Source organism: Cannabis sativa, chromosome 4, assembly GCF_029168945.1.
Source record: "Cannabis sativa cultivar Pink pepper isolate KNU-18-1 chromosome 4, ASM2916894v1, whole genome shotgun sequence".
NCBI lineage: Eukaryota > Viridiplantae > Streptophyta > Magnoliopsida > Rosales > Cannabaceae > Cannabis > Cannabis sativa.
In genome coordinates, this window is record NC_083604.1 from 5,366,952 (window position 1) to 5,389,668 (window position 22,717).

The 22,717-nt window shown below is 31.2% G+C and overlaps 1 protein-coding gene across 1 annotated transcript; it reads left to right on the plus strand.

Annotated features, from left to right (window-relative positions):
* The first annotated feature begins 7,951 nt into the window (after window positions 1-7,951).
* LOC115713440 (protein PAL OF QUIRKY) lies at window positions 7,952-9,083 on the plus strand. The gene is made up of 2 exons (XM_030641923.2): window positions 7,952-8,308; window positions 8,400-9,083. The coding sequence occupies exons 1-2, from the start codon at window positions 8,152-8,154 to the stop codon at window positions 8,843-8,845; spliced, it is 603 nt and encodes a 200-aa protein (XP_030497783.2). The 5' UTR covers window positions 7,952-8,151; the 3' UTR covers window positions 8,846-9,083.
* Window positions 9,084-22,717: the final 13,634 nt, after the last annotated feature.

A 22,717-nucleotide genomic window follows, 5' to 3' on the forward strand; every position in this document is an offset into this window, starting at 1 on the left:
TCAATCCAATGGTACGTATATATAGTTACGAATAAGTTCACCCACATTTCTTTCATTCATTCATTAATAATGCCTCTCACATATAAAAGATTTGGTATTTATATAGTGGGTTAAAAAGTTTATTAATATCTAAAATAATATTTTATATTATTATTTCAGTGATATTATGATCTCTTATACTTAAAATTTACTTAAATTATTATTTATTTTAAAATCATTTTGATTGTCTTAAAATAGTATTCTTTTTTTTTTTTTTTAAAAAATGCGTTTATAAATAAAATTGAAGTTAGACTTCATGGTCATTACAAAAGATATTAATAGGTATGGTAGATATCTCTACCATGCCCGTAACATTGTTGGCAAACGCCCATTTGTCCATATTATGGGCCGCGTAATTACAATTTCTAGTTATACAAGAGAAATTACAATTAGTCATAAAAGTAGAGAGGAGCTTGCAATGACGCACATAGTTCTCAATCTCCTAAATAGAGTCATCCCCTTTTAGATTCTTGATAACAATCTCTGAATTACTCTCCACCAAAACAAAAGGATGATGCAATGAGACCGCCATCTCCATGGCTAAAAGACAGGCCGCAGCTTCTCCAGTGAGTGGGTCAGAGAAGTGTAGCCTTTTAACCGCCACCCACAATACTGATTCGTTATGGTCTCTCGCAATCGTCACAACACACATAGTTTCACATCCGACTTTGACATCGCAGTTGATTTTAACCCAATCTTCCAGCGGCAAAGACCAATCCTGAGTCCCAATAGACTGTGGAGGGGAAAGAAGGCAAGAGCCATAATCTGTGTAACAAGAAGAAATAAAGTCAATATAGTGTTTAATGTTACCCATTGATTTATTATGTACCTTGTCGTTGCGGGCCCTCCAAATCATATCTACCACAATCGAGGCATAGAGGAATAGCTCATCAGTATCAACTCCTATGGATTTAAGATTCCAAAGAAAAGTAACCCAGTCCCACATTCGGGCTCCTGAATCCAGAACAGGCATAACCCCCCAAGGAGAAGATCGCCAAAGATGGAAGGCAAAGTTACAATACAAGAACAAGAGCTCTGTGGTCTCCTCAGTCTCCCCACAAATAGGACAGGAAACCTCCTCAAAACCCATTCTCTTAGCAAGAGGGTCTCGTAAGGGTAGAGCATATACTCCACCAATGGACCTTGTGTCGTTCCAAAATCTTTGAGTTCCAAAGTTTGTTCCATAGTGTCGGAGCAATGTTGCACAAGGGAGCCCGGTTAAGGGCTTGAACAAGATAGGCAGACTTGGTTGAAAATAGACCATTTGATTCTTTTGTCCAGATCCATCTATCTCTTTCTTGGCCACTCAGATTACCGTCTCTTAAGATGTTACTAACAGTATCCTAGTCAAAAAGGTTGTGGAGCTTGGGTGTGTCCCATTTGTTACTAACAGTACTCTTAGTAACACGCTTTTTTCATTAATTTCTTCAAATCAATTTAAATTTATTAATTTATAGTGTATATTTTAATTTATTGGATTCTTTATTTTTGCTATACTATTTTTATAGGTTCTTACAATCATTTAAATAGCTGCTTATTATTTAGTCTACATTTATACTTTAAGATTGATTGTAATTTGACATTGAGGTTTCGCTTTCTCTGTGTTTACATCGATGTACGATTATTATAAGATTTCCCAAGTTTACTTAACAATTTTCCTAGAGTATCCCTATTTCATGACATCTTAGAAATTAATTGTACATACGTTCAAAAGCAGATAAGAAACTTGATTTGATGAATTTTTTTTCCATCATTTTTATACTCTCTAGTAGTGGGTTGACGAATCGATTTGGTTTTTGGATTTTCAATTTTTTCAAACCAAACAAGTTTTAAGGTATTTTAAAAATTTAAAACTAAACCAGACCAATTAAATGATCAAACCAAACCAAACTAATCCACTAAAAAATAGATTGGTTTGGTTCGAAACCATAATTTATATTTTGCTAGTTGTTTTAATTTAATTTACATTTCGGTAATTTTTTACTTTTAATAAGTTTATAATATATAAATAACAATAAAAATTATTATCATAACAATATAAAGTCAATATCAATATTCTATCTAAAATTATTTCCAAATATCAATATTTTGCCAAAAGATATATATTAAATATATGTAAAATAATTATATGGATTTGTCTGCTTTTAATCGCTACTGAGATTTTAAAACCGTGACCAAACTAGAGAATTTTGAAACGGTTCAGATTGATCAAATCATTCACACCGGATTCATTTAGTCTTGGTCTCAAATGATTTGGTCTAGATTAAATAAGGTTTGAAACTACAGATTGTGAATAATATAAATACCTACCCCAACTCTCCCGTTGTTATTTGAATGATTAGTTGCCCTTTTCATTTTCATTTTAATTTGTGAATAGTTAAATTGAAGATAATAAATTAATAATGTACAATATATTTAAAATTAAGAGGTTTTTTTATTTTTACACTTTAAAATAAGTTTTCTTATTTTTTTTTTTACAGAATTCTACACAGAAAGTCATATTGCAACTAGCGCTGCAACTTAAATCGCAACAAAAAATTGTATAACAACCCACATAGAAACTACCGGAGAAACCACTTTAGAAACACAAACCGTAAATTTTAAAAAAAAAATTAAAAAAATAATAAATGGAGTAATTTCTCTAAAATTAATTACTTGCTCCAACTATTATTAAGTAGTTTGATAACTAAACAAACAAAGCATCATATGTCGACTCTCTAAAAAGACGTGAGCTAATTAAAAACTTTCTTAGATATTTTCTTTTTGGTATATTGAGATACAAGATTTTTTGAATCCATTTTCACATTCATTTTTGGATACATGCATAAATAAATGTACCAAATGCTGCAAAGAATAGTTAATTAATATGTCGACATAGACAAATTAATAATTTTGATGTGCTAATAATAATAAATACTTCTCCTATATTAACATAAATGGCTGTAATTAAAAGCAAGATAAATTATATAACTTCTCAAAGGGTATGAGAAGCAGATAGATCAGAGAAGAACTGACTTATTTTCAAGCCATATATAATTCATTACATAAGAGTTTTGATAAACCTAATGTATATATTTCCAAACCAACTAATTTTGTTTTTCTTTTCTTTTCTTCAATTGATTTATGCTCATGTATAGTACTATCATTTACTATATATAAATCTCCTGAATTTTAATGTATATCCATAAATTTAAAAGATATATATTATATATATTCACTATAATATGTGATGATATATCGGCAATTGTACTTTGTTTGTTTTTTAGTTAAATGTACATTAAAATAGAGGAAAAAAAAAAAAAAGAAGGCTGGCCAGTGACATTTATCTCTTGATTTTGTTTTTATTTTTTTCTCAAGAGAAAAGGGACCACATATAATTATTAGGATTTTTAATTAAACAATAATCTCCATTACAAGAGATCAGTTTGAGCTGGATTCTCTAATTAATATTGAATCATGATCTCACTTGTGATCTATAAAAAATAAAAGGGGACCAGCCAAATAGGAGGAAAACTAATATTAATAATAAACAACAAATATTAAGAAGCTGATAATTATTAATATAGGGTAAACTCCCACTAAGTATGGATCACTGTAGAATTAGAAGGCAATTCTGTTATATATTAAGGGCATTTGAAAATTGCAAACTGGCAATTGGGACCTACTTGTGACTATTGTGATGAAATGCCATATGTGTATGAATAAACCAAGCAAAGTGCCAGCCAATATGTATATAAATGTATATATAATTCTCTCTCCAAAAGGATAAGAGGATAAAGGTGGATATGCTTCACTTTTTTTTAAATATATTAGGCACCAAATAATAAAAAGAAAAATGGAAAATTGGGAGTGGGGTTGGATATGCACCTCTTGGCTACTAACGTTAGGACCTCTTGGCATGTTGAATGAATGGATAATTGCGTGACATAATCAATGAAAACGACAAACATAATAAATTAATTAAGGAGATTGATTATTTTAGTAATTTTTTTAACTTATAATAATTAAATATAAACCAGAGATCATCTTCTTGATTATGGAAGCGAAACCTTAAAATAGTGCTATACATAATTGGAAAGAATAATAATGAAGGGTCAAGAAATATAAATGAAATGACAATTAATAGCCTTCTCCAACTCCAACAAGGAACCTTTGTCATTATTGTTTATGTTTTTGCATTTTGCCACGTCTGAATATGCTAGTTAGGTTTTATTATGATTATTAGACGAGACTATAATATATACTGATATTTGAATTTTGATCATTATTATTATTATATATGTGTTACGTTGTGATTGTGGTTAATTTGATGATCATAATGATATATCGATATGTCTATAAATTAATAGTTAATCTCTGTGCATGGCTAGTCAATGGTCACGTACGAGAAAAAAAAATATTAATTAATTAATTACACATTAATATATTATTTATTTTTGTACATGTAAATTAATTGTTATTATGTATATATTATATTGGCATCTCTTGAAACTTGAAAGGTGAAAATGTATAATATTTATATAAATTGTAGGCTAATTAATTAAGATTTCACCTTAGTTTGTGGGCTCTCAATTTTTTAGGTCCTTAAATTCCATTTAGTTTTACTAAAGCACTTAATATGGATACAAGTATGATTTAATACATAACAAAGTTTAAAAAATATTATTTAGAATATGAGTATATAATTACCACATTAGGTGCTTGTTAGTAAAAATGAACTAAATTGAGCGAAAATTCTTTAATTCAATAGTCTTAATAATTTGAGGGAAATTTTTAAAAAACTAACAATTTTTTTTTTTAAAAAAGAGAAAACTAACAAATTTGAAGATGTGATTTAGTATATATATATGTAAAAATTTAAGGAAAAAAATATTTATTATGCTAAAATATATATATGGGGTTTATATTTGTATCTTTTAATTATTATTATTAATTTAAAATACCATTGATTTCGACGCCCACTAACCTTATATTTCTTTTTTTCAAATTTTTTTTTTTTTTTGATAAATTTAATTACTTGCCAAACACAATAGTTAGCTAATTACTAAAACCTAATCTGCAATTAACCTTTTACATTAATATTGTTTAATTACAATTACAAACAATACTAAACTATATATATTTTTTTTTATTAATTTGAGGATATTATAAGAGGGAAATAAATATGAGGATTTATATATGAGAATTGTTAAAACATATTAGTAGTAGCACCTTTTTAGTGATATTGTTATTGGTGCAAATAAGTATGAGGTTCCATATAATTTAATAAGGTAATAATTTTAAATATTGCTAATCAATCATAAAATGTTACTTTTAGGTGATGTTAAGTACTATTAGCGTCCAATAATAATTCTACATAATTACAATTAATCAATTAATAATTAGCCGTAAAAGTTGGTAGAAATATTATATAAATGAGTAAAGGGCACTTATGGTGTATGTTTATGCTTGGGTTCGTTTGGAACGTCGTATTAGGTCGTATTGTATTGTATTATATTGAATTGGATTATATATCCTATTTTTATATAATACTATGTTAAACTTTAATTTATACTAAAATATTATATATTTAGGTGTCCATAAAAGTTAATACTAAATATAGTTTTACATAAAAATATTACATAAAATATAATTCAATATAATACAATACAATACGACCTAATACGGCGTACCAAACGAGCCCGAAGTGTAATATCATAATTGGTAAATATTGAATCACAATTATTTTAATTTAATAAAAATTATAAGAACTATTAATTAATTAATTATAAGACACTATAAGTGGTAGGGATGCTCGATATAAATTTATGAATATATATTAATATATAGTGGAAGTGTTTGCTTAAATATAATTTATTACTTACTAATTAAGACAGAAAATAAATCTATAGAATAGAACAGAAGTTAGATATAGTTTTGAAACCTGAAACCCTTAAAAAGAAGTTGTTATGTTAACCTAACTCTCTCCAAAAACACTTTCCTTACGGCAAATCATGGTCAAGAACATATGTAATATTATATAACATTAATAATTGGTTAACTAACAAATTAATAATGAATTATAATTAATTGTGGTTCCAAACCAAGCCATGTGCTAGGTTATAACTAGTACAATGATTTTCTTTTTATTTAATATATGGTCGACCAGCTAGACCAACCACCATAAATTAATTCTCTCAGTTAACCAGAGACAAAAACTTTCCTTTTTCTTTGGGATAACATTGAAAGGCAGTGCCAATAATTTTAAGGAGTAGTCTCCTCCAAAAAAAACAAACAAATAAATAAATTTAAAATGTAGGTATATTGTATAATTTATTTTTGTTTATATATTGTAATTGAATAGGTCAAACTATTGTAATGCAAATATATAAATTAATTTTGGTAAGAATATAGAAAAAGGCTACGTGGTGCATATAATAATTAAGTTATATATTTAGGCGTTAAAATAGGAAAACTCAGCAGCAGTAGTAGTGGGAGAAACTAATTAATGATAAAATTCAGGTTCAGCAGTTATCGAATTATATCTTGACACGTGTCCCGCCGTCTTCAGGGACTGATTGGTATGGGCTCAGCGGCCATTTAGGTCATCTTCCCTCTAAAAACAAACAAAAAAAATTAAGTGGTTGTAATGTGGATCCCATACCTTAAGAATTAATGTGTTTGAATTTATCTAAAGACTACCACTACTATTTATAATGCCTACAAAATCACTTTGGGAACACTCCATCGACTATAGAATAACTATGGTTTTAAACTATATCACCAAAAATAAACAATGAAAGAATTGTTGGACCATATATATTTCGTATTATGTAAGGAACATATATAATTCATGCATCGAATAATTTAAACAATATTTCAAAAGCACACCCAAATATATATATTTATAAATCCGATCCCTTTGTGTATTTTCCCCAATTCAAATAAGTGCATAAATATATATTTGGAATGATGCTTGGAAATTGTAACTGATCCCACTTGGTACGAGTTCACATTCAAAACACTTAAAATATATATACGAGAAAAGTACTAACATTAAAAAAGGAAATAAATTAAAGAAAAAGAAGCTTTGAATTAATGAATATTTGATTGATAATAACTCGGACGGGGGAAATCTATTGCTTTGTTAAATGTAACGAAACTTATTTCTATAAAGAGCATATTCCATTCTAATGAAGTTGGTAATACCGTGATTAATATTCTTTTGCTGCAAAAGTGAAAAAAGGATTAGATCCTTATATAATTATTTCCGTAACCAAAGATTAGTTTCATGCCAAATGTTCAAACAAAAAGTAAAAGAAATTAAAGTTGGAACTTAAAGAGTTTGAGATAATACATTTTTTATATTTTCTCCTAGTATATAGCGTGTAAAAGTAAGACAAAGTCAATATTTCATTATTTCTTTATTTTATTTTCCCTATTCATACTATAATTTTTAAATTCGGAATTTTTTTTTGGCTAATTAGTATTTTTACTCTAATTTTGACATCTACTAAATTATGTTTTTAAGGTCGTTAAAAATACTCTTTTAACAATAGAAAAGTATAGAAATTGTTAGATTTAAAGACTTTTGTCGTGGGCATGATTTATTACATGTAAAAGTTCGAGAGACATAATTTGGTAGATATAGTTTAGTACATAAATAATCATTCAAATAGCAAAATTGAATCATAGTAGACAAAGTTATTAAATCTATTTTTAACGGCCAAAAAAATTAAGTTTAAAAAGCATGATTTAGTACATGTTAAGTTTAAAATTGAGAAAAAAATTACTAATTAGTTTATTTTTTTTTTTCATATTTATTATTTTATTTTATTATTGGGAATCTAACTGATGTCAGCAAACTTAACCTATTCTATATTTTTCTTTAATTATTATTATTATTATAATAATATATTTTTTCATTTAATCTTGACAGTTTTACATTACTTTTACTTCATACCAGCCTATGAAGCATAAACACTATAAATAAGGGGTTAAGGGTACCATACATAGGCTTGAAGAGGCAAAACAGAAAGCATCTTCCAGATTAGTCTTCTCTCCTCCACTCTTCCAATTACACAATCTTCTCTCTCAAAATCGAACTTCATCTCTCAAATTGAACCTGCAAGCATGGTCGGAACCACTCAGAAACCCTCCACAGTCACCAATATCAAGTTCCTCTGTAGCTACGGCGGCAAAATCCTCCCTCGTTATCCAGACGGAAAGCTCCGGTATCTCGGTGGTGATACTCGCGTTCTCGCCGTCGATCGCTCGATTTCCTTCACCGGTTAGTAATATTTTACTATTTTTCGTTTATACCGTTTTCTGTTTTGGTTATTTTCCGTTGTCGTTTATATATGTGGATTTTGTGTTTACAGAGCTATCGTTGAAGCTCGTGGAATTGTGTGGAACTTCCGTTTGTCTCCGTTGTCAATTGCCGTCGGAAGATCTTGACGCTTTAGTCTCGATCACTTGTGATGAGGATCTGATTAATCTGATTGAGGAATACGATCGAGGTGCTTCATCATTATCATCACTGAAGATCAGAGCGTTTCTATTTCCTCCAAAATCAGTAAAAAAAATCTCTCCTCCTCCTTCATCGGCTTCGTCCAGTTCATCTTACAGTACTGCTCAGGTTTCGACTCCAAGGTCTCCGATGTCATCATTCACCGACGGCCGGTGCCTCCGACAGATCGCTCCACATATGGCGTTTCAAAAATCGGTCGTCTCTAATAGAGCACCCTACTATGCTCATCATCACCATAATATTCATGGAAATCCAGGCCAAGTCTACCTCATTCACCATGGAAACCACTGGCAATAACCAGAAGAAGAAAAAAAAAAAGAGACGATGACGAAAATGAAAATATTCGTTCAATTTTAAAGCCAATACTACAAATAGTATAAACAATTGGGGCCTAAACGAAAAAACGAAAAAAACAAAGGAGTTATATATAAAAAAAATGCAGTATATATATGATGTATTTGGAGCTGTATATCGTTTGAGATGGATTGCTTTTAGATCCCTGGCGATTAATGAATTTCAGTCCAGTTTGGTGTTTTTTTTTCTTTTACATGGTGAGTGATTTTTCCCCAACTTGAAAAAAAAAGCCCATAGTGCATTTCATAACAGCAACCTTCCGTCGTCGTTTTCCGTTTCTCCCCCCAACCCCACTAGCCAACTTGCCTTACGTTACGTCGTTACCCGTTACCGTTACCGTTCCGTTAGTTTGTTCGTTATTTTTACGGGGTTAGCGTCACAATAAAATGGCTGCCTATTTTCTGTCAGATTATCCACTGTTACGTGTCACGTTAAGTGTCTGTTATCCGTCCTCCTTTGTAGGCGTGAATTTATCTTTTCTTGTTCTTCGTGATACTTCCACGTCATAGATACCCATATTTTTTTAATTATTATTATTTATTATTTATTAATTAATCGTTTTTGATTCGCAGGTTTAGATGATTCTGGAAGTCGACATTGCCGGAGATGAAGGTGGAGCATGGCTAACCAACCAACCACTTATTTATTAAAAAAAATATATTAATTTTGGTAATATAGTTTTGAATTTTGTGATATTTTGGGAAAAAAATAAAAAAAAAATGGGCCATGATGAAGAGAAATTGACCGGTTGACAGTTTGTATTTTGTGAAATCAGATTGAGTCGCTGCGAAAGCGGTGGGAGCAATGGTGGTTCGTATCACCAAACACTTAAGTCCAAAGCCAATAGAAAAATGAAAAAGAAAAAATGTCATGACATTTGTGGGGACCATATATGGGAATACTCAAACTTATTAAGAAGATGGCAAAGGAAAAAGAGAAAACCCATAATTTAATGTGTCCACATGACAGCTGGTATGAGAGTTCCTGGTTCATGAAATTGCAATTCAATTTTAAGAGACTAAATAAATAAAATAAAATAAAATAAAACTTTAATTATTTTTATTGAGAAAAGATACATAAGAGTGAAGATGAAGTGTGAGGAGAGTACTAATGAGGATTTTTGGTGAGTATTAGATGAGGGTCCTCCTCCACTCAAGTAGCACTCAAAAGGGTGGATTCCAGTTAGTGACATAAAAGTGAAAAGAAAGTTGATAAATGCCATATTTTGAAGAAGTTATCCTATGAGTTGAAATTATACATATATGTCCAAGTTCAACACTATTTATTAAATTGCGTATAGTTGAATTCAAAACTAAATCTGACATAATCTCACCATCTCTCATATAAATCGACGGTACTTTTATTCTTTTTTTGAAGGATGACTTTGAAATTAAGTTCATTTAGAAAATAAATTAGGATGTTCATGGTATACGGTGTTCAAGCATTGGTATATGACAGTTATTTTAGGTTGATTAGAATTTTTGTATTGAACTTTAACCTCTACTAAAACTAAATTGTATTTTTAAACTTTTTACACTGTTAAAAATTTATCTAAATTATTTAGATTATTGAATTATATGACTTACATTAGCATTCAGTGCTTAAGGTCCATATTTTTTAGGGCCCAAAATAAAAAATAATAAAAAAATTTATTAGTGTAAACAACAAATATTCACAGCTTCCTACAATATTTTTTTGAGGAAATTATATTGTATACCCACTTTACTTAATTTATTTTAATTTTTACCTCTATTTTTATATTTTTTTATATATACTTATTTTTATGGATGATGTTCCCATTAGACCAGTTATGTAAATTTACTAAATTATATGCTAGACTTAAGTAGAGGGTGATGGTATATTAGGCAATTCACTCAAAAAAGTGGGTATATTTTAATAAAAAACAATATGAGGGTATTTTTGATTAATAGATACAAAAAAGAGGTATTTTTCAACTTATTCCTATTTTTTTTCAATTTTTTATATATATTTTTGAGGGTCTTAAAATCTAATTTACCTTAGGCCCATATATTCTCCGGGCCGACCCTATAGTATACTCTCTAAAAGGTTAAGGTTGTTTTTGTAGATTCTTTCTTTTAGTATTCAGTTGAACTTTGTATTCTTTAAAAATAGTACACACGTGATTATTTTTTTATACGCGTGGTAATTGATTGTTTGAACTTTAATAGTAATTCATAATAATTATTATAATTTTATAAAATAATATAAATTAATGAGAATATATTGTGTGTGTTATTTTTAGAGTAATATATTCATTTTTAATATATTTGTGATTTTAAAAAAAAAATAAATTTAGTATCTTGTACATGTAATAATATTTATTTGGTATGATATTATGTGTTTTGGGCTTAAGTTCTCACGATTTTATTTTTGGATACCTTACCAAAAGACGTCATACTGATAGAATATGTGGAATACTTATATTTACGACAACTCTTGCCTATTCTTCTGATGTAGGACTTGGATTGATACCCCAACAATTTATACCGCAATAATCATTAACGGGACACGCCACCTGACTACCTCAATATCAGGTAGACTTTCGATACAAGACACCATACAGATCTTCATTTTTGAGGTCTTCTCCCACACATCACAAATGCAGCCCACTATCCCAGCGCTCCTGAACCATTGGCTCTGATACCACTTGTTGTGTTTTAATCACCTCAAAACACAATTAAGAACAGAGATGAAAATTAGTGCAATAAAATGCTAACTAATCATGAGAACGATAAAAATAAAATATAAAATACAAAATAAAAATTATATTACACCAATTTAACGAGCTTTGATTAATTGCTTGGCAGTGGCAACTGCCTACTCTCCATATAAAATAATCTTTAGCTTCAATTTTATTGATTCACACTTGGTATTACAATAGTAAAGTTCTAATTAAAAGTTATTTTTTTCTGCAAAAAATGTTAGTATTTAAAGCATCGTCCAAAAGTGTTAGAAAAATAGAATTGTCCCCAACTAACTTAACTACCAAGATTGAGGCTTTAAAGAATTTACTTGTGTTAAAAGTGAATACTAACTAAATTTTAACTAACACCATAATATAATTTTATCAGTTATATGTCATTAAATATTATTTAGATTTAAATTTAGAACACATGTAATTAAATATAGTTAATTATAATATTAAAATTTTATTGATCATATTTGAGTTGAAAATATTAAACAGGTACGCCCTTAAATACAAGTTGCCAAATTAACATTATTGAAAATATACAGTACAAAACTTGTATTTAGATACCAAATACGTAAACACTGATCTACAAGTTTGTGAGTAGTGTAGAACTAACTAACTAGCTTCCAAACACATTTATTAAGCTTTGGGTCGTTTTTACGATCAGTAGAAAAAAAGACAGATTAAAGAGAGCAACATCCCATGTCGGATCCGCGTTCTCTGGGTCTGTAACGTAAGGTCACTGTTAATTAGGCCAATAAGGCTTTGGTGTTGAAACTTGATGAAAGCATTGAGGTGCCTGGTGGGACTGGGGAAAATGAGTGAGATAGGCATGGACATGGATATGGACCCCTACAATACCAGATATATACATTCATGGTTTACATTTAGATATACTACTCACTCCTTCTTGGATATGCATTATTACAAAACCATATTCTGAAACAAATTATGCCCAAACTCTTAACAATATTGACTACACCTAGCTTTTGTCTTTTATCACTATTCTGTTAATTTGTCTTTTATAAATATATTTACTTTTGGAATATAGAATAGTAGTAGTATAAAAACAACTCAAAGAGAGAAGACCAATTTGAAGGAAAAATACAAAAAAAAAAAGAAGATAAAAAGTTCATTGAGGGATAAGACGATTAATTGACCTCGATTCTACCTTGTTGATACGTTACTCTTTAAATTAATTAGTCTGTTTAACAAAGAAAATGAGCATGATATTAAATATTTGGTTGATCTTGGAGTAAAATAAAAGCTATCTATGGAGTTTGTGGAAAAAATTATAACTAGTTTACAGAATAATCAATTAAAATTTAATTAAGAAATAATTAGCAATGACAAGAATTACAAAAACCACACAGCAATAAAGCGGAGATATATATAAAACAGAAATAAACAAAATGTTAGAACAAGAAACAATTAAAGCAATAATAAAAAATAAAATCAACACTAAAGATATATACTGGTCTAACTCCTATAAATCGATGTGATTTATAGACTTTCGAGAAACGCTCTTCCAGAAAATATCTAACATTTCATAATCAAAATAACTTTTGGAGATATTTACATTTGAATAAACTATATCCTTGATCGAGTGAGTAATTAAGCTACTTCTCCTAATTTTCTTCATCATCACTAAAAAACGTAACAGTACTCTACTTCAATGCGCATCATATAACCTAGGGGACATATCAGATTTTTCCAAATAATAATCCATTAAATCTACAAATACCAATTAAAAATTACCAAGATAATAAAGATCCAATAATCATCTCCAGTTCTTCTTTGGTCAATAATAATCCATGCTGTTAATATTTATTATGTGGAGAAGCCAGTATCTCTTCAAATTTATCCATGATCATGGCATGTAAAATATTTTCATTATTTCTTCTATTCTATATATGCATTTAAATGGTACATGTTAGAAGTAGGAAAACCATATATGTGTCCAAAAAATAAAATTGTTAGGGGGTAGCCACCAATAATTAATCAAACACACTTAAAGTTATAAAAGAAGCAGTAGAAAGAAGGAAAGAAAGAATTATGAAAACTCAGCTCAAATGAGACTGAGGTTGCAGCTTGAATTTATAGTGATCGATTACATTGGAGAGAATATTCTAGAGTAAAATATAATACCCTGATAGCTCAGAGTTTGTTACAAAGGATAAGATTTGATAAAGATATTTTCTAGGTTAAAGGACAATCATTGTAACGGTCTGAAATGCCCAAACTTCTTGGACTGCTGTAGTAGCATCTTTGCACTTGGGCCATCATCACTGGGCTGCATTTGTTGGGCCTACTGGATCTCTGATATTTCTAACATTCCCTCTCAAACTTTGTGGTATAGGTACTACACCAAGTTTGCTTGTTAACAGGTGATGATGACCATGAGCAAGACTTTTAGTGAGGCAATCTGCAATTTGCTCACTGGATGGAATATATCTAACCTCTAACACTTTTTCAATGATATTGTCACGAACAAAATGTATATCTATCTCAATATGCTTTGTACGGGCATGATACACGGGATTGGATGCTAAGGCACTAGCACCCATATTATCACACCAGATTATTGGTGTTGCAGGCAAGGGAAACTCAAGTTCTTTTAGGAGGCTTTGAACCCAGGTCATTTCAGCAGCCACCTGAGCCAACGCCCTATATTCCGACTCTGTGCTGGACCGTGACACAACAGGTTGTTTTCTGGAGGACCATGAAACCAAGGTGTCACCAAGATACACACGTACCAGCCACAGATCTTCTATCATCTGGGCAACAAGCCCAGTCCGCATCAGAAAAACCAGTGAGACCAAGCCTGTCTGAGTATCTTATGTGCAAGCCATGATGAAGGGTTCCCTTTAGATACCTAAGGATGCGTTTAGCTGCACTCCAGTGCACCGTTGTCGGGGCTTTGAGAAACTGGCTAAGCTTGTTCACAGAAAAGCTTATATCTGGTCGTTTGTAAGTTAGGTACTGCAATGCTCCAATTATACTTCTGTACTCAGTCGGGTTCTTTAGAGCATCGCCATCTTCAATAGACAACACCTTCCCAGTAGCCATAGGAGTTGGACACGCCTTGAGATTCATCATATTCATTTTCTTCAATAGTTCCTCAATGTATTTAGGCTGACTGAGATACATACCAGTAGCATCCCGATTGACTTCTATTCCCAAGAAATAGTGGAGAGCTCCAAGATCCTTCAAAGCAAATTGTCGATCCAACTTGTTGATAAACATTTGAAGGACTGTTGAATTATTTCCTGTTATAATTATATCATCTACATATATTAAAACAAAAATTATGTAAAATGATGTCTTGAGGAAAAAGAGTGATGAATCTGACTTGGAGTTTTTGAATTTCCAACTGACTAGAGTGGCTTTCAATTTGTCGAACCATGCTCTTGGAGCTTGTCTCAATCCATAGATCGATTTGATTAGTTTGCACACATGATTCGGTTTGCTTTTGTCTTCAAAACCACGGGGTTGCTTCATGTAAATATCTTCAGTAATGTGGCCATTTAGGAAGGCGTTATTGATGTCAAGTTGTCTCACCTCCCATTCTTTGGCTACTGCAATGGATAAAACAATTCGGACAGTGGCAGCTTTGATGACAGGGCTGAATGTCTCACTGAAGTCTACCCCAGGTCGTTGAGTGAAGCCCTTGGCGACCAACCGAGCTTTAAGACGCTGAAATGAGCCATCAGCATTCCTTTTTTCCTTGTAAACCCATTTATTATCAATGATGTGCATATGAGGCAGCCGAGGTACTAACTTCCAGGTACCATTTTTGATCAAAGCATAGACTTCAGAACTCATCGCATTATTCCATCCTTTGTGTTGTAAGGCTTCCTCAATCGACTGAGGTTCACTGCTGTTGCTGATTTTCTTGGTCTGAGCTAGGTAAGTTTTCGGCTTGAAGATGCCGGCCTTAGCTCTTGTAATCATAGGGTGCATTGAAACAACAGCTTTGGTGTCATGATCAGCAGCTGAAGTGTTGACAGGATCAGCTGTCGATTCAGAAGTAGTTGCATCTGTGTGTTGTTGAGTTTGGACATCACTTGACCTGCCCATATTACCAAGATCTGCAATAACATGGTCAGTATCAATCACCTGAATTGTGCCAAGGTCTGGAGCAGTTTGCGAAGCAGTTGAAGTGCCATGATCAACTTCATCAGTTTGATTGTTCCCTGCAGCAAGAGGAGAGTCATTTCGTGAGGGTGACTGGTTGTTTATGTGGGAAGAAGCTGTCCAAAACGGGACAAGTACAGACACGGGAGTTTCTGGTTTGCTTGTATTTAGGAACCCTGTCATGAAAGGAAACTCATCCTCGTTGAATATAACATCACGAGAGATATACAACCGACCTGTACTAGACAGACACTTGTACCCTTTGTGCTTGTCACTATATCCCAGATTCACACACTTAGTTGAGTGAAACTGAAATTTGTGATTTTGATAAGCACGGAGACAAGGGAAACATGACACACCAAAGACTTTCAAGAACTTGTAGTCTGGTTGTTGTTTAAACAAGATCTCAAAGGGTGTTTTAAATTTGAGGATTGGAGTAGGAAGTCTATTTATTAAATAGACGGCTGTCTGGAAAGCGTCCCACCAGTATTTCTGTGGAACATGTGCTTGAGCCAGCAACGTAAGACCCATTTCAACAATATGGCGATGCTTACGTTCGGCACGACCATTTTGGCCAGAAGTATGAGGACAAGGGTGTTGAAAACTGATCCCATGATCACTTCCAAACCGAGGAAAACCCTGGTACTCTCCCCGCCAGTCGGTTTGGACACGTTTAACACGACAGCTAAATTGGTTTTCAACCAATAACTTGAACTGGACAAAAGCTTCAAGAGCTTCAGACTTGGCTTTTAAAGGATAAATCCAAGTGTATCGACTAAAATCGTCGATAAAGTGAATATAGTACCTAAAATTGGTATTGGACATGACAGGGGATGGCCCCCAAATGTCAGTGTGCACGAGTTCAAGTGGGGCAGCCGCCCTCTTTGGATTATTTTTAAATGGGAGAGAGTGAGACTTTCCTAATTGACAAGCATCACAAAAATTCAGATTGGAATTAATATTTTTAACATTGATCTTGTGTAAAACAGTATCCAAGACACGATTAGATGGGTGGCCTAACCTCCTATGCCACCTATCTTTGATTGAACATAAAGACTGACTAGTCATAGGCTTTGTTACATTCGACTCGACAGAGGACACAACTAAACCAGAGAAAACAGTAGGACATGAGACGGATTTGAGTGGTGATATAGCTGAAGTAGGTGCATCAAACTGATAAAGTCCATCCTTAAGCCTCCCCTTGAGAACTACTTGCCCTGTCTCCTTGTCCTTCACAAAGCACAAATCAGAGAGAAATTCAACACACACGTTATTGTCAGATGTAAGCTTTGAAATACTCAACAAATTCTTGGTAATGCTAGGAACATGTAAAATTTCCTTTAATATAAGAGGAGAAGCAGATAGAGTTTTAATGAGCCTATACCAATATGATGAATGGGAAGCCGATTCCCATTGGCCACAGTGACCTTTTCCTTACTATTATACTCTTCTTTGAGATTCATTTTGTTGATTTCAGCCGTGATGTGGTTACTCGCACCACTATCAGCAAACCAAGCATCATGATCGAGAGTTTCGGAGGTGGCAGTGAAGGCAGCTGAGGTGTTTTGAGACTTATTCTGATTGTTAAACCCACCAGGTGGATTTCCCATGTAGCTTTCATCATACCGGTTGTAGCAATGAGCTGCGGAGTGACCATACTTGCCACAAACTTGGCAAGTTGGACGAGGACCACTAGTTCTGCCTCCTCTTCCTCTGGATCTATTACTCGAGCCTCTATTGTTGTTGTGGCCACCTCGATTGTTGTTGTTGTTATTCCCTCTGTTTGCTCCTGGATGTGCGCCTTTATTGGCTAAGCTAGCAGAGGGATTCATTAGTACTCCAGTGAGCTTTGAAGAGCCAGAAAAGGAGTGGAGTCTCTCCATTTTGCTGTCAAGACTTAATAGCATGTCTTGAAGTTGTTGCCATGTCGTAGAGCCACGAGCTTCAATCAGCAGCACCATGGGCAGGTATTCAATGTCAAGACCAGACAAAACATTGGATATAAGTTGATTTTCTGGGTATGGTTCTCCGGCAAGAGCGAGAACATCAGCCCACTGACGCTTTTGGCGCAAATAATCTGCCATGGATAAAGCTCCCTTTCTCGCTGTTTGTATCTTTGTTCGATATTCATCCATTTTCGCCTTCGAATGCGCTCCAAATAAATTTTCAAGGGCTGTCCACAAGGAGGCTGAGGAGTCACAACCCATTACTTCGCAGGCGATTCCCTCTGTCATTGATCCATAAAGCCAGCCAAGTAGAAGTTGATCGTTCACGATCCATTGTTCAAACGCAGGGTTCACCTGTCCAACAGAACTAACACTGCCATCTAGGTCAGTTGAAGGGGAAAGACATTCTTGAGGCTTGGGTAAAGTACCTTTAAGATAGCCATCTAGCCGATGTCCTCGAACTATGGCAGAGACCATCGTTCTCCACAAGGAGAAGTTGTTTCGATCGGCCAGCTTGAGAGCAAATGGCTGGTTGAGTGTGCTTCCAAATTGAGGCACAATGATATTCGGAGCTGAGTTTTGAGCTGAAATGTTCGAGGCAGGAGTCTGCTGGTTCCCTGCACCCTCTGCTCTGGTGGCAGAGCTTCCTTCGACTGGTGTATTATCCATGGATCACGGCACACACCGATTTTTCTCTGATACCAACTTAAAGTTATAAAAGAAGCAGTAGAAAGAAGGAAAGAAAGAATTATGAAAACTCAGCTCAAATGAGACTGAGGTTGCAGCTTGAATTTATAGTGATCGATTACATTGGAGAGAATATTCTAGAGTAAAATATAATACCCTGACAGCTCAGAGTTTGTTACAAAGGATAAGATTTGATAAAGATATTTTCTAGGTTAAAGGACAATCATTGTAACGGTCTGAAATGCCCAAACTTCTTGGACTGCTGTAGCAGCATCTTTGCACTTGGACCATCATCACTGGGCTGCATTTGTTGGGCCTACTGGATCTCTGATATTTCTAACAAACACTCTCTCACATATACGTAGTACAATTATTCTATGATCTAATTTCTGCAATTTCTCTCCCACAATATTGCAATTCTATTGTAATAGTGTTAGCTAAGCACATAATTTGCTTCTACATGGACAACTAAGAGAAGCTCAAGGGCACTTAGTCATACTTTTTATAATCCACCACTACTCCTTTTGTGTACTCTTGTGAAAAAATACAAATCTCATTAGACATCTCACATACAATAATTGAATCTCAATAAAAAAGTACATACCTCAAAATATCAAAAATGATACATATAACACTATTGTCTAACACTAAATAGTCTTATTCTTATATTGCTTCAAAAAAGAAGCACCAATACATTCTGTTAATTGATAGTAATTTTAATGAAAAATCTACGTATTCATTATTCAACCCTTATTCTTTAAAAAGAAATGGACACATATGCATATAATAATAATATGATATATTTGATTATTATTATTATTTTTTGAGAAATTAAACTATTTAAATCTTATCAAAATTTGTAAAGTGTTTAAAATTAAGTGCAATATACAATTATATACATCATATAAAAAAATTAAAATTTATTCACATGCTAAAAATGGTTAACAATTGTGTTTCCAAAAAGTGACCATACTATATTATAAAGGGTAACAATTCATTAAGTCCTGAAACACAACACAATATGAATTTAACATAAATTATGCGAGTTAGTATTATGAAAAATAAGTATAAGTCGAACCTGAATGAAATGATAATATTTTGGGTTGGATTAAACTCAATGACATAAAATTGACACGAATATGTTTATATATTTAATATATCGTTAGAATTATATTTAATTTTCATATAATAAAACTCTAAAAAAATTGCTTAAATAATAGCTTATCTATATTGATATTATGAGTTTGTTCGTTGTATATTGATATTTTGTAATTGATTAAACAATTTTATTTATTTATTTAAAGTTTTATATATTTTTATTTAGTATATTTTTTAAAATGAGTCAAATAAATTAATACAATTAAAATAGGAAAATTTTTATTTTTACACTTTAAAACATAATATATGTAATATTAACTTTTATGGACACCTAAATATCTAATGTTTTAGTATAAATTAAAGTTTATATAGCATAGTATTATATAAAAATATGATATATAATCCAATTCAATATAATAAAATATAATACGGCCTAATACAACGTTCCAAACGAGCTCATAGAAATCACCGGAGAAACTACTAAAGTAACACAAGCTGTAAATTTAAAAAAAAATTAAAAAATAACATATAAAATAATTTCTCTTAAAATAAAATATATATTTAAATTAAATATGCGATACTAATTATATCAATTAACAAATAATGTATAATAATTATAAAACTCGACATGTACGAACACGATAAACAGACAAACAAGGCTAGTCGAATTAGTGTTAAAATTAATTGACACAAAATATAAACAACTTCAGCTAAAATTAACCAATAATAGGCACGCCAACCTAAATAATACAAAAACACATAATGACACAAATTACAACTCCTACCACAATATTTCTTTAGACAATATATTCTTAGTGAGATGACTTTATAATCCAATTATTATTTTATATTCATTAATATTGGAGGCTTGATAGTATTTATTATTTATATGCAATGGTTTGGTATGAGCACCATTATATCACAATTATGGATATTTGTGATATTTTTATTTTGTAAGATGAGATATTTGATATTGTAAGAAGGGATATTTTTGTTTTTGTTTTTGTAAAAAGAATGATATTTTATTTTTGAGTGCAACATACAAAAGCATTATTTTCATTATAGAAGAAGTAAAGAAGGGGCCGTATACATTAGACAACACAAATTGAAAAGTAAAAGGAACAAAGAGAAAAGAAATGTAGCAAAATCCATCTTAAATATAAATTATTATTATTATTAAATATAGAAAGATAGATTTGAAATATGTATGGCATAAACAAAGTATCCCATGAAATTAGTATCTTCTACAAGAAAAAGCAAAAATAAGTCAAAAAAGAGAAAATGAACTCACTAGGTGGCCATGCGTGTGGATCAAATGTGTTTTAGAAATTGAAAACAAAACTAAAAATTAAAATATATATTATAATTATAGAATATATAGATATAGTCTTCTTCTTCATTTGTTTCATTACTAAGTTACATATCCATGTCGGTATCCATTACAAAGAAGAAAAAATATCTCGGTAATGCTACTAATGCTTTTTCTATACGTTGTCGTTTTTCTTAAATGTTTATGTCATATTTTGTAATACTGCCGTTTTCAAAATAAACTGTCGTTTGAAAATATTATTGAAAAAAACAGGACAACAAATTTTTTTATCCCCTGAAATAACACTAGTAGATTCTTGCCTCCTGAATTATTTTACTTGGCAAACTTGTAAATTTCTGTCTCTCTTGTTCAAAAAACTAACTGTTTGCTGACATGGTTGTTAAAAAAATATTTTATAATATTTTTATGAGTTAATACAATTTTAGACATTGTGTTTTGAAAAAAATTATTGATTGGACTCTCTGTTTTGTTAAATAACAAAATAGACCTTGTATTTTTTAAAATAATACAAATAGGGTTTTGAGCTCAATTTTTGACATTATTTTTTTTAGGGTAAATACCATTTTGGACCCTCTGTTTTACAAAAGTTACCAATTGGACCCTGTGTTTTGTTAAATGACAAAATGGACCCTGTATTTTCTAAAATAGTACAAATAGGACCCTGGATTGATTTTTTGTCAAAATAAAGTTTAATTATAATCCGATCTAAAAGTGCTATGACAAAACTGTTTACATTTTTTGTATCTGTTCGTATTAAGCATTGTCTTCAAGTTGGTTGTATTAAAAAAAAAGTTGTCAAAAATTAAGCTCAGGGTCTTATTTTTACTATTTTAGAAAATACAGGGTCCATTTTGTCATTTAACAAAACACAGGGTCCAATCTGTAACTTTTGCAAAACACATGGTCCAAAATGGTATTTACCCTTTTTTTTTAAATATAACTAACTTGAAGACACTTTGTAGCACAAACTGATATAGAAAACGTAACCAGTTTTGTAATCTTTATATCGGATTATTGTACAGTTTTATTTTACAAAAATAAATCAGTTTAGGGTACTCTTTACTACTATTTCAAAAAAGGCTAATTATGATTTTTTTTTCTCCGAACTTTGACATGTACCAAATCATGCCTTCTGAACTTTTTCGGTCATTAAAAATTCCTCCTGAACTATTGAGATTGTTAGATTTAAGGACTTTTGTCTAATTTTAGTAAAAAAATTCTAACATAGATGAAAGTTCAGGGGACATGATAGTACATATCAAAGTTTGAGGGGCATGATTTGGTAGATATCAAAGTCTGAGGAGCATGGTTTAGTACATAAATAATCACTGAAACAGTAAAAATTGAATGAACTTAGACAAAAATCTTTAAATCTAGCAATCTCAATAGTGTAGAGAATTTTTAACGGCTAAAAAAGTTCAGGGGGCATGAATTGATACATGTCAAAGTTCGGAGGAACAAAATAATAATTAGCCTTTAAAAAATATATGGTATAATTTATTATTTAATAAAACAGATTATCAAAATTAGTAATTTTTGCAAAACATAAAATCCGAAATGACATTTATCCTATTTTTATTAATTAATTATTTTTAAATTTTAAAAATAAGTAAAAATTATTTTTATTAATTTTAAGTAAAAAATATATTTTTTTTATTGTTTTTAGTAGTTGTAAAACAATTATTACTTATATTCTTTAGAATATATAAAAAAAATACTCCTAACCAAACAATGAAAACAAACATAATTATCTATTTGCTTTGGGAATATTTGTTCTCCTTCTTTATTCAATTTTAAAGATTTTTTTATCTATGAAATAAAAGATTGAGATGATCATAAATACGGGCAATGAATTAATTTATAGGGAAGCACGAAAAATTATCTTCTACTCACTACAATTTTTATTT